The sequence below is a fragment of the Plectropomus leopardus genome, chromosome 8 (genome assembly GCF_008729295.1).
Source record: "Plectropomus leopardus isolate mb chromosome 8, YSFRI_Pleo_2.0, whole genome shotgun sequence".
Lineage (NCBI taxonomy): Eukaryota > Metazoa > Chordata > Actinopteri > Perciformes > Serranidae > Plectropomus > Plectropomus leopardus.
In genome coordinates, this window is record NC_056470.1 from 23,942,660 (window position 1) to 23,955,350 (window position 12,691).

The following is a 12,691-nucleotide window of genomic DNA, read 5'->3' on the forward strand; positions in this document are numbered from 1 at the left end:
AATGCAAAGATGCTGCTCTGCAAACACACACCTCGTGTCATATCATAAAAAATAACACTTTTGTCAGAGGAGCAATGACTGTATGATTCAGACAGATTCTTTATTCCATCCCACTTTAAATAGTAAGACAAAACACAATATAAAATGGACTCATCTGGACAAAGCAATTGAATTTATATATGTAGTCTATATGGTCAGAGAAAGAAAATACCTTTTTTTCCTTCAATTCTAGTGATTTTATATACAAAGAGCATGCACAAAGTCAAATACGAGTAAATATGTCAAACACACACAGTGACTTGTTGTAATATAGTGTCAGGACAAATACAATGGTGCTATTTGCCACACTGAGATTCTTTTGTATTTAAGTATAATTTTGGTAGCCTACTAAGGCATGCTGTTTTTGAAATACATCGCAGACCATGCACTGTGTATCAACTGTAATGTTTTTTTTTTCTAAAAGCTACTTTAAGTAGAGTGAGGTTTAAATGTGTTGTGCTTTTTTCAAAAACCACTAGACCCCTGCAAATGCAAAAGCTGCAAATGGATTTATCTGAACATCTTTCAGTGTCACTTCAAGTCATTACTGCCTTCTCATCCCATAACTAAAATTTAGTCCTGTGTCATCCTCCTCTGCTGTCAGACCCAGTCCATTTCATTGACCTTGGGGCCTGAGTCAGGGCTGGAGGGGGGTGTAATAAGACAGGGCTGTAAAGGCACAGTTTCCCCAGAGTCCTCTGCTCCTACCCCAACACAACTCTGGGACACTCCTGCAAGGCGTAACACAGTTGTCCCTGCTGTGAACCCCGACAGCCCTCGTGCCAGGGCTCGAGATGCTATCCTGAGCCCCCCTGCTCTTTTCCGTCTGGCTGATGCAGTAGCCATTTGCCGAGCCCCTGCCAGTTCAGTCAGAAAACCCAGGCTCTGAGAGGGGAGGCTGTAGACATGAAGGCCGCGGAAAAGTTCTGGCAGCGGCCGGAAACCACCCGGAGGCTCAGGTGGAAGTGATTCAAACTGTGCCAACATGAACCGCTCACCAGCACGGCCCTGTAAATAGTCTGCTAGAATACAGCTCAATGAAGCCGTAAAAACATCTACGCAGGGAGAAGAAGCAATGTAGCTTTTTCCTGTCTCTTCCTCCTCCTTGTTCCTCTCATTGGGAGTAGGTCTCTCCCAGCTCCGTGCTCCCCATTCTTCAGCCCTTATCCAGGCAGCCTGGGTTAGGACCAGCACCACTTTGCCCCCCTGCCTTTGCAGTCGGTTCAGTCTTGAGTGGAGCCAGGGCACGGGGCCCAGCACGCTGAGCTCAGCCTGGCTCCACAGGTCCAGAGACACTGTGAAGCCCAGGGCTTGGAGAGATGAGCCCAGGTGACTCATCAGCTCTGGCAGAGCCTGTTCATCATCACGTAGGTACAGCAGCACCACATGACCACCACCCACAGCACCTGAAATAAAGGAAGATTAAAATCTTTGTTTGGGTAAGGAATAAGGGAACAGAAGGGGATAAGGGAGTATAAAACTTGCCAATTTCTATTTTACTTATTTAAAACTTGAAAACTTATTTTATGCTTGTCTGTTGCATGTTTTATGTTGTTTTAACTGCTATTTCGTTAATTTGTGAATTTATTATTTGAAATGTTTCTATGTAAATTGAAATGAGCATTGCAATAATAATATGAGATATATAACTTTCTCTTGGGTTTCATAAAAAATACTTGAAATGAAACCTTTAGTAAGTTTAACTCCTTGATACCTGAGCAATTTAGCATTTTAACAAGAAGTGGCCCAAAAAATAGCTGGAAATTCATAATTACAGGAAAATTACCTGCTAATACATTAAAAACATTAAAAATAAATCAAACCAGTTTCTCAGGTTTAAGAGGTTTAAATGCGAGTGAAAGACATCTAAATGCAGCACAAAAACACTGATGTCGATCCAGGTGTTAAAGGGTTAAAGGAATAATTTGCCATATCAAAAAAAAAGCTTGTTTGCTCTTTAGCCGAGAGTTAGTTGAGAAGATTGATGCCATGCTGACATCTGCCTGCTGAATATGAAGCTACAACGAGGAGACGGTTAGCTCATCTTAGCACATAAGAGGAAAAAGAGGGAAACAGATCGTTCTGTCCAGTGTTGTAGTCAAGACCACCTAAACCAAGAACAAGTCCAATACCAGAGTGTATTAAGGCTGAGACAAGCCCAATACTTTTCAGAGGGTTGAGACCGAGTCAAGACCAACACTCACTGCATGACATACAATTGAATGTTGATAATGCAAACTATAGGGACTCTTCAAATTGATCTAAAAGATCCACATTCCCATAAAAACACCCTCACAAAACAAATGAAGATTTCTCTTCACCTCTCTTATTGCCATACTATATATCCGTGTGCATGTGCAAGTGTATCAAGAGACATGTCTGGATAAAATTATCAAAAGGCATTGCAGAGGTCAATTTTACGTAAAGGAATTATTTTCCTTTATTTTCTGTGAGCAAACAATCACTGAAGAACAACCCCATGGGTGTGGTCTTGACTGATCTTGAAATAAAATCCCAAATCCTCTTTATGTGACAACGAGACAAGACTGACCAAAAATGTGGTAGAGTCTGACATAAAGCCAATAACTTCAAAAAGTGGACTGGTCTCGAACCAAGATCAATTTGAGTACTACAAAACTGGTGCTGACCAGGAGCTTGAAAATGTTTTTTAAAAATATTTCAGCAGAGAGGAATGAGGCACAAAGGAAGCTACAGTGACTACTAGAAATTATACAGAATATAAATGATGATTTAGAAAAAAGGGTAGTACATGCAATAAATGAGAACATGAATATTCATAATCTCTACAAATGTTTGAATAAAGTATGAAAATAGGACAGTATAAAGGATATGTGTAAAACAGTGGCTGCATGAAACCGATGTCACGCTTTCTCATACCTTTTACATCATCTTCTTTCAACCATCTCCACATGTAGCCTAGAAGAAAACAAGAAGCACAGTTTGACATATTTTGCTAAAATTCTATTCATATTTAGTTACCAACAAACAGGTTGTTAAAAACTGACCTTTTAGGACCCCTTGTATGAGATAAGCTCCTAGTATGGCCAAACACACCAGTAGTAGTCCGATGAGGAGCGGCAGGCTCCACCTCCATCGTGATGCTTAAAAATTAATTAATTTATTTTAGTAATTATTTATTAATTAGTCTATAAAAAGCACTTTATATAAGTTTCACTGACCTTGTTGATATAACAAATCACTATCAAGTGTAAAGTAAATGTTTAACTACTTACTGCCAAATTCTAATGAAAAACAAACTGCAGCTTGTTTTAGCTGATAATAGTTAAACATTAAACACACTTAATCTGGGTTTGGACAACATTTAATTGTCTTACTTGTAAATGGACAGTGGGGCTCTAAGTTTGACATCATCCCATGTATCTTTATCTAGAAAATAAGTTAAAAAAGAGTTGAGGTTTGCAAAAAAAACGGTGAATCAATGGAACATGTTTACAATTGTATCTGTAGGATTATAGTTAATATATCAAGACAGAGATCACCTGAACACAAAGCAGAGGATGTGACGACACATTGAACTCTCCTGTTTTCTGAAAAGTAAATTATTAAATATACATGAATGAATAATGACCAAGATAAAAGTGAAGATTCATTTTAAAACATAAAGCAATAATGCAATGCATATGCAACTTTTAGTTAATATTCAAAACAACTATGGTTCAGCAGAATGACTGTTTATGGTTGCAATCAAAATGTGCAGTGGTGGATGAGGTATTTAGATCCTTTACTGAAGCAATTTGCCACAATGTAAAATAATGAAACTACAGGTAAATCATGCAATTAAATTAAACTTAAGGGGACAATTCACCCTGCAATCAAAATTACATATTTTTTTCCTGTTAAATATAGTACTATTGATCAATATAAATTGTTTTGATGTGAGTTGCAAAGTGTTGGAGATATCATCCACAGAGATGTCTGCCTTCTCTCCAACATAATGGAATTAGATGGCACTCAGTTTGTGGTGCTCAAAGTGCCAAAAAAATCACATTTAAAAAACCCAACATCAATTTCTCTTTCCAGAAATCATGACCCAGTTACTCCAGATAATCATGCCAACCACATTAATGGCGTCCTCCTCAGCTGAGTGATTACATTAGTTAACACACTGGTACTTGATTAGCTGGCGGTAGATACAACAGCTAACAATAAGGTCTGTGGATTATCTTGATCACGATTTCTGGAAAGAGACATTGCTGTTGACATTTGCAAATGCTTGTTTTTTTCTTTTTTGTGCTTTAAGCACTACAAGCCGAGTGCCATCTAGTTCCATTATTTTGGAGAGAAGGCAGACATCTCTAAGGCTGATATCTCCAACACTCTGCAACTTACACCAAAACAACCTAGATTTATAATAGCACTACAGCTAACAGGAAAAATATGTATTTTTGGACTTTGAGGTGAACTGTCCCTTTAAGTAAAAGTACACAGACATTGTTGGCAAAATATACTTATAGTATTAGAAGTAAATGTATCATGGTGTTTAGCCAAATAAATATTATATTATATCATATGTAGTTGTTCTGTTATTATACATTATTGGATTATTGTTACTGATAGATGGATATGTTAGCTGCATTTAAAAAGTATGTGGTCAAGATGAAACTACCTTTAACTGATTTATATTCTGTTGGGTAGTCAAGGGTTAAAAGAAATACTAATGGTAAAGTAGAAGCACTGCGCAATGAAATTAACTGCAATGAAAGCAAAGTTTTTCTTGTTATTCTTACCCAGTGTCCACTGCGTGTTGCACTCCAGCCAGTGTGGTTGTGCAGTCTCTGTCTGGAGCCCGTCACCTCGTCACACTGGCCTCCTGCCAGGTCTTTCTTGCACAGCCACACCTCCGCCTCCAGTCTGCAGGGGGCAGTCACATTCCAGCTCAGCGCTGGACTCCCCTCCCTCATCTGAGACTCCACCACAGACACGGAAACATTGTGCTGCATTCTTTTCAGTGCGTCTGTAAAATAAACATTGATATACCTTGAAATCATTACTGTGAGAATTTATCTTAGCAGTCTCAGTGAACTCTTTTTACCTTGTTGGTGTTTGAAAGGGCAGAATTCTCTTTGAAGCTCCTTCCCCTTCCACCATACCTGAAAAGAAAGTGTTTCAAAATATGTATTTCCAAAAAATGTTTGCAGCTGTCTTTCTCTTGTAGTTATTATTAACATGTCAGCTACCTGGAAGCATAGGCATGGTGCTACATAGTTTGCCGAAATGACCAATTCTCTCTTCTTTTCAGGCTGCAAAGGTTAAAAAGAAAGTGAAAGAGAACGATGTAAATGGACATTATTGATCTCTGACAAACAGAGCAGATTGATATAAAAAGTTAAGCATTGGCTGACCCATGCAAGAACCTCTCCAGGCACATCATTCCAGACCAGCCGGTACATGACCTCCTGTCGTCTGTCATCAGCGGTTTCCAGTTGTAGAAGGACCACATTTCTCTGATGATCAGTCACAGCTCGCAATCTGGGCGCTGACACATCAATCATGACTTTTTTATAACTGAGCTGTCTTGCTCAACAATTGTTGGCACTTCCTTTTGTGTGCTCCTCAGAATGTAAACAGTCTTGATAAACTACTAATATCTCTTACCATCACATTCCTTCACAATTCCATCTAGGTTCACGGAGCAAACTGACAGAAAGACAAAGAAGTGGATTTTCAGTGACATTATTAGTCTGCATTTCAGTGTATCTTTGTTTCATTTCAGTGCTTGACCATACCTTTCTCTATAGGTGGGATTGTGATATTTTGAATGTAGTGCTTTCCCTTTGAATGTCCATAGACTTGGACGACAACTTCACTCCCAAAGGACACTTCCTCTGACAACAGCAGCTTGCATTTGAAAGAAATACATAAACATATTATAAACTTTAAGTATTAAAATGACTCAGCAGCAACATGTACACTAAAAGCCAAAGATATTTTGGAAATAGGTCTTAGAGCTATTCAACAATTAGGAGTGATGGACAGTGAGAGACTAGCAGTGGTGGAAGAAGTATCCAGATCCTACATGTAAGTAGGATTTTAAATGCAGAACTTTTACTTAAAACAGAGAACTTTTACATTGTTGTATTGGTACTTTTTCTTAACCCTTTGAAACCCTGATTGACATCACTTTTCTTGTGCATCAGTCAGACCTTCACAAGTATCTCAATTTTTAAAACCTGAGCAAATTGGTTTGATTTCTTTGAAAAATATGGAAAAAGGAAATGACCAACTTGACAAGAAATAAGTAGATTAAGAATTTTTTTTTTCAAAACTAGGGGAAAATTTCCTTAGAACTACACTTCTTTTAACCCAATAAAACCTGGGCAAATCACCTGGAGATTAGTTAAAAAAACCCAAACAAATAACAACAACCAAAAAAAAAAAAAAAAAAAAGGAAAAGGGGAAAAAAAAATTCAATAAAGAAATGACATGGGAAAAAATGCTTAAAAAATAACAATTTAGCGAAATTATTTAAAATATGTAGTCACAATTAACAGAAGTGTAGTTCTCTTTTCAGACAACTGACAGTCGTTGTTGCTTTATTTCTAATTACTATTAGTATTAGTAGTAGTGGTAGTATTTTTAAGTTTAAGTTTTTGTTTTTGTCTGGGTATTGATTTGATTTGTAGTATTTGTCTTGTCTTAGTCCTGTCTTGGTTTCATATTGTCTTTTCTTTCACTTGCTACAGACACTTTTGTCAAATCTTCTTTGGATTGACCAATTATTGCTTTCTTTTTTCAATGTCCTTACCTGTCCTGTTTGAAAAATTCAATAAACAGATTTGGGGGAAAAAAAAATATATATATATAAAATGACCAATGAGCACTGTGAGGGGAGTACTGTTTTTTAAGCTGATGTCAGGTTTTGTCAAGATGTGCATCTGAAACAAGGACAGCTAACAATAACAATGTTTTTACTTTGCTCCACTCCACCCTTAAAACCCCAGCAGAACAGGTATGTTGGCATGGGTGTGCATCAGTGTGGACTTACATTAGACTCAGGTGGATACGTGATTATGTGGTGATAAGATAGGAAACCAGTTAGAATGGATAAAATGTCAGACTGAAGTTGGAAACAGAGTGTAACAAGGTAACCATTCTGTGTGATATCAGTCTAGACAATTTTATTTCTGTGGGTCTCAAACAGTGATTTATGTTAAGCCTTCTGAGAGGTTTAGAGATTAATGTTTCTTTGGTACAACTGCTAACAACTCACAGACATCTGAAAAGGGTCTAATTGCCCCAATGAGGCATTGTTTTTTTAGTAAGGGGCAATAGGCTGTTAATATCTAAACAAGGTGCTGTATTTTAGAAACACATCATGCTTTTAATCTGTGAAGTAAAAAGTATCTACATCTGTCACATAAACGTAGTAAAGTGCAATATTATCCTTTGAACTTTAATGAGGTAGAAGTTTAAAGAAACATAAAATGGATATAAGCAGTGGCATAGTTAGGCTATAGTTAACTTACATTAACAGAGTATGCCTACCTATCGGCCAAAAAGCCTGTGGAATAAATAGAAAATGCCCACTTCCTCCTTGGTAACCTATTCATCCACCTAGTAGTACACTAACATCATCAACTGACACTACACTACTTGAAATAGGTAGTAGATAGGTGATAAATACCTCAAAAAGTACAGCTCTTGTAAACTGTGTTTTCTTTCCACCACTGGAGATGTTAATGTTGGTATATGACATGTATGGGTTTTGATATTCAACTTTTTAAAACAGTTTCTGTATATTTTAAATGGTGTATAGTAGTAGACTAAACTAAAGTCATGTTCACATTTTCAGCGCTTCTTATATTATTTCAGAATGGAGGCTAAGTTATGTACCACAGCTATTGTGCTATAAGGCAGTTTAGTGTTCATGACAAAAGAGGATAGGATAGGATGACGTTGTGCAAGAAGACTACAAGAAGTCTGTATAGGTGTGTACCTATACCTTGCCAATATTAGCTACCTTGTGTGTGGGCTGTTGAGAAGAAGCCAAACCAGAGTAGTTTGGTTTAAAGTGGAGTGCTCTGCAATATTCAGCCGTTGCTGCGAAGCTGAGACACACTATCACCAAAGCTGTAACACAGAGAGGAGAGTGAAAGAGTAAACAGTCTAATCAGAATTTTAAAAAAGGATGAAACTTTGTGTGTGTTGTGAGTTGAGTTTACAGCTCTGTACCTCTTTGCTCAGGTAGCACAGAGTGACCACTCCCCTTTGATTCAGTCTCCTCTTCATCACCGTGGTCAACGGACCCCTCAGAAACCTCCATTGCATAATCCACTTCTGCAACAACAGTCACAGGCAATAAAAACCACAGTGGAGAAAACAAAGTTTTGACACCAGAAAGAGCAGACTGACAGACGTGTCAAACTACTACTGTATGATAACAATGCAGGAAGCAGTGGGGTGACTTGGCAATAACAGCAGCAAAAACAAAAGTAGCCATTGTGATAAGTAAAACACCACAAGATCAAATGAGACAAAAAGCTGACAATGTTAAAGAGAGTGAGTTAGAGAGAGAGTTATGACCATGTTACCTTTGACCGCGATGATGATTTGTAGGCAAGGTGCACAGTCGTTTTTGGCCGCACAGCATAGAATCACTTTGAGCTGCACATCTCTGACATTCACGGTATCATCTGGAGGGGGCAGGGCAGCAGCGAACGGAGAGGCTGCAGGAAGAAGTTTGTACTTTAGATAAACTGTGAGATTATCACTGTGGTATGAGATACACTTGTGCTGATTATGTCACTACCTTTGCTCATGTGGCAGTCAGTCAAACCCTGGAAGAAGAAAAGTTTCAATTTAAATGGCTCCTTCAAAGTTTTATACATTTTATAGCAATGAAAGCTATAGACAGGTAACAAATTTAAGAAAAAATGTATTTTCTATGGCATAGGAACAGTGACTAAAGTGACATCTTTATGTAGACTGACTGTACGGGACAGATATTAGTTTTGAAACACATCGCTACACATTATCACAACAACAAGTATGATGTCCCATTCCCAGTAACTGCCATTACAAAGTTATTGATTTATCAATGCATATTGATTCCGAATATTTAAAACTAATCCAATACTCATTTCCCACAGTGCTGAGACACCTTAACCAGCTGCGCTTTCTTACTCTCCTGTTGTAAACATTTACTGCAGTCATTCTGCTGTTCTCTGCTACTAACAAATAAAACAACCCGTCATTCTTATGTTATGGCCTATTATATTCATCTTTTAATAAAAATGTTTAATTTGTTTGCCCTCTATGAACATTTCTTCAAAAGGCATCGATAAAGGTGTAGAATATCAATATTTTGAAATTCACTATTGTGACAAAACTAGTATACACACAACGTTAGTACAACCCCAATTCCAAAAAAGTTGGGGTGCTGTGTAAAATATAAATAAAAACAGAACGGATGATTCATAAATCCTATTTGACCTATATTCAGTTTAATACAGTACAAAGACATGATATTTAAAGTTCAAACTGATAAACTTCATTGTCTTTTGTAAATATAAACTCATTTTGAATTTGATGCCTGCGACACGTTCCAAAAAAGTTTGGTGGAAAAAGGTAACACCTGCACACTTACTCCATGCCACACCAGTTTATCTAAGACGACATTTCGACCCTTCTTGGATCTTCGTCAGGTGATTTGACGATTTGCAGGATCGAAATTTTGTCTTAATATAATGTTGTCTTAAATAAACTTGGGTGGCATGGAGTGTGCCGGCATTAGTTTTTTCCTCCCAACTTTTTTGGAACATGTCGCAGGCATCAAATTTAAAATAAGTATGTGAACGCTTTTCAACTTCTCTGGGCCCGATCACATCTGAGATGACTGATACAAAGTGTTCCGTCGCCTGGCGAGCCCATATTTCAAACTGTTTTTAGAAATCAGGGATGGTGTGTTATTGCCCATGGCATCATGACCTAATCTCACAACTGTAAGGCACCATGAATGCTGAAAGTTATATACAGGTTTTAGAGTAACAGACAACGACATTTTCAGGGACGTCCCTGCTTTTTCCAGCAAGATAAAGAGCCACATACTGCCCGTGTTACAACAGCGTGGCTTCGTAGTAACCGATTGCAGGTACTAGAGTGGCCTACCTGCAGTCCAGACCTGTCTCCCATCCCAAAATGTATGGCGCACTATGAGGATCAAAATACAGCAACAGAGATCCCAGACTGTCAAGCAACTGAAATTGTGCATCAAGCAAGAATACCCAAATACTTTGTCTGACTGTTGTTAAAAGAAAAACTGATGTAATACAGTGGTAAACATGCAGTAAACGTTTTTGGAGTGTTTAGCAGGCATCACATTCAGAATGAGTGACAAAAATCAATCAATTTTATCTGTTTGAACATTAAATATCTCTTCTTTGTATTGTCTTAAATTGAAATAGTTCAAAAGGGAATTGCAAATTACTGCATTCTATGTTTTACAGAGTCCCAGTTTTTACTTTACACTTCTCTATATATGTGCCTGTATGTGTATTTTATACTACACATATTGATATTCTTTGTTTTCCTACCTCTCTGAAACAAAATTCAGAGAAAACTCAAGCTACAACAACCCTCCTTGGAAATGGAGCAGTGGAGTAAGATGTCACACTCAGACACAAAACTGTCAATAAGTAATGGACATTAAACTCTGATCTCTCTCTCACTGCCTCCTCTCACTTAAATCACCTAAAAACCTGAACACTTTAGTGTGTTATTCTGCATGTATGGACTGGCAGGATTTTTTTTTTCCAAAAGAAAACAATAGAAAATAAAGTGGCAACACAATTAACATTAAAAAAAATACATATAAAGTAACTAGATAAAGTAATTTCTGAACAACTGAAGAGTTGAGTCATTATTATTTGGCTGCTTTCTCAAAGGACACAATTTGTGATGTGAGAGAGGTGGTTTTACTTATGATCTACGAGTCTAAAAAAGACTAAAAAAAACAACAACAAAAAAGAAACTCCTCTTTCAAATCCAATTCAAATCCAAAGAGTGCTAAAACTCAAATTTGTGATAAATTTAAAAAATAAAGTCTGGAGCTGCTCCAAAGACAGTTAATTAGGAAAGATAGTATAGATGACACTGAGAGCACTCCAATGGATGCTCTGAGTATATGATACATTGTCTGTCTCAGTACTGAGAACACTACAACAGGATAAAGATCATGTGAGTATTAAAAACAAAATCATTTTGTGGGTCCATAATATTAAGCTTTTTTAAATTCTTTATACTTGATGACATCGCAAGTTTAATGCTTGCGTCTTTCGTTTCTGGCTTTGAGAGAAAGTTTCTCCTGTTCATAAATATAAATTGAACTTTCTTTAGGAATGTAAATTACATACTGGAATTCTAAATTTAGGTGATGTTCCCCATGTGGCTTAAATATTACTACAAGGCGTTATAAACAAAACAACCAAATACATAAGGACGCAACATAAAATCTGCATTGTTATCATCATATCTTGGTTTCAGAAACCCGGAGCACAACTCTGCTCTGACAGAAACCAGGATAAACCAGTGTGGCATTCAAAACCTTTATCTTGGTTTCTTAACAATACCATCTGGCACAGAACGGTTATACAACATTGGCTGACATTATCAAGTTGCAATAATAAAAACATTTTAATCTAATGTTCAAAGAACGTTTTGCAAATTATTGCCATTTCAAATCATGTCCCTATAAGATCAAATGCTGACTAAGACATCATTTAACATTTTATCATTTTAACATCCTGTGGATGTTTTGGTGATGTTGAGAGTTGACAGATCATGGAAAGTTCCTTTTTAAAACATTCCCACAATGTTACATAAGATAAAAGGAGATGAAAACATTTTAAAAGCAACATTCAGAGCATGCTATTGAGGCCTGAGATTACAGACCATTTTTTTGTAATGTAATGTAGTGTAAACATGATTAAAAAAAAACATTTTTAATACTTTTTATGTTTATGGAAAGTGCTACCCTAGCTTTAAGAATAACGGTCTAGGAACTAAAAGAAAACCTCTAAAAACGCTGCTAAAACATTGCATTGGTTGCATTGTACAATTCGCAGAGCTTTTCTAGAACCAAAAACTGCCAGCTGTGACCTTCGTTGGAGCAAAAAAAGTGGGTGAGATGTTAAGAAATCAAGACACAACTGCACACAGATGATTAGAAACCTGGATATTGTTATGATCATATACACAGTGGTATGTATTGCCAGCATATCTTAAAAATGACCAAAAACAGAGTTCTCGCGTGCATGTAAACGCAGTTAGTGTGACTGGTTACCTCGCTACAGATGACATCAGGTGCGTGTTGGTCCATCATCTCCAGCGCGCTCGCGGACACAAGCAGCCAGAGCAGCAGCAGCGGGAGAGAAACATGGTGCACGCGATGGAAAGTGAGAGCCATGTCTTCAAGAGCACCGGGAGTCTCTTTCCTGCGCGCGTGTCCTGCTCCTCAGCTCCAGACTCTCTTCATCCGATACACCAAATGTGGACTCCGTTATCCTCCCAGCAGCACCGCATAACAGGAAAATTTCCTCGGTGCGAAACCAGAGACCATCGCTTCCCCTCCAGCACCAACCCGGTGTGACACTTTTGGAATTTTGTCCCACGC

The 12,691-nt window shown here is 37.6% G+C and overlaps 1 protein-coding gene across 1 annotated transcript; it reads right to left on the reverse strand.

Annotated features, from left to right (window-relative positions):
- Nucleotides 1-81: 81 nt before the first annotated feature.
- wu:fl23c11 lies at nucleotides 82-12,680 on the reverse strand. Its single transcript, XM_042491504.1, has 16 exons — nucleotides 12,362-12,680; nucleotides 8,831-8,858; nucleotides 8,613-8,747; nucleotides 8,254-8,358; nucleotides 8,042-8,151; nucleotides 5,808-5,919; nucleotides 5,677-5,718; nucleotides 5,424-5,557; nucleotides 5,259-5,321; nucleotides 5,114-5,171; nucleotides 4,809-5,035; nucleotides 3,561-3,608; nucleotides 3,396-3,447; nucleotides 3,066-3,161; nucleotides 2,938-2,976; nucleotides 82-1,445 (listed from the first exon to the last, which is right to left on the reverse strand). Exons 1-16 carry the CDS (start codon nucleotides 12,482-12,484, stop codon nucleotides 640-642), a joined length of 2,178 nt encoding a protein of 725 aa, XP_042347438.1. The 5' UTR covers nucleotides 12,485-12,680; the 3' UTR covers nucleotides 82-639.
- Nucleotides 12,681-12,691: the final 11 nt, after the last annotated feature.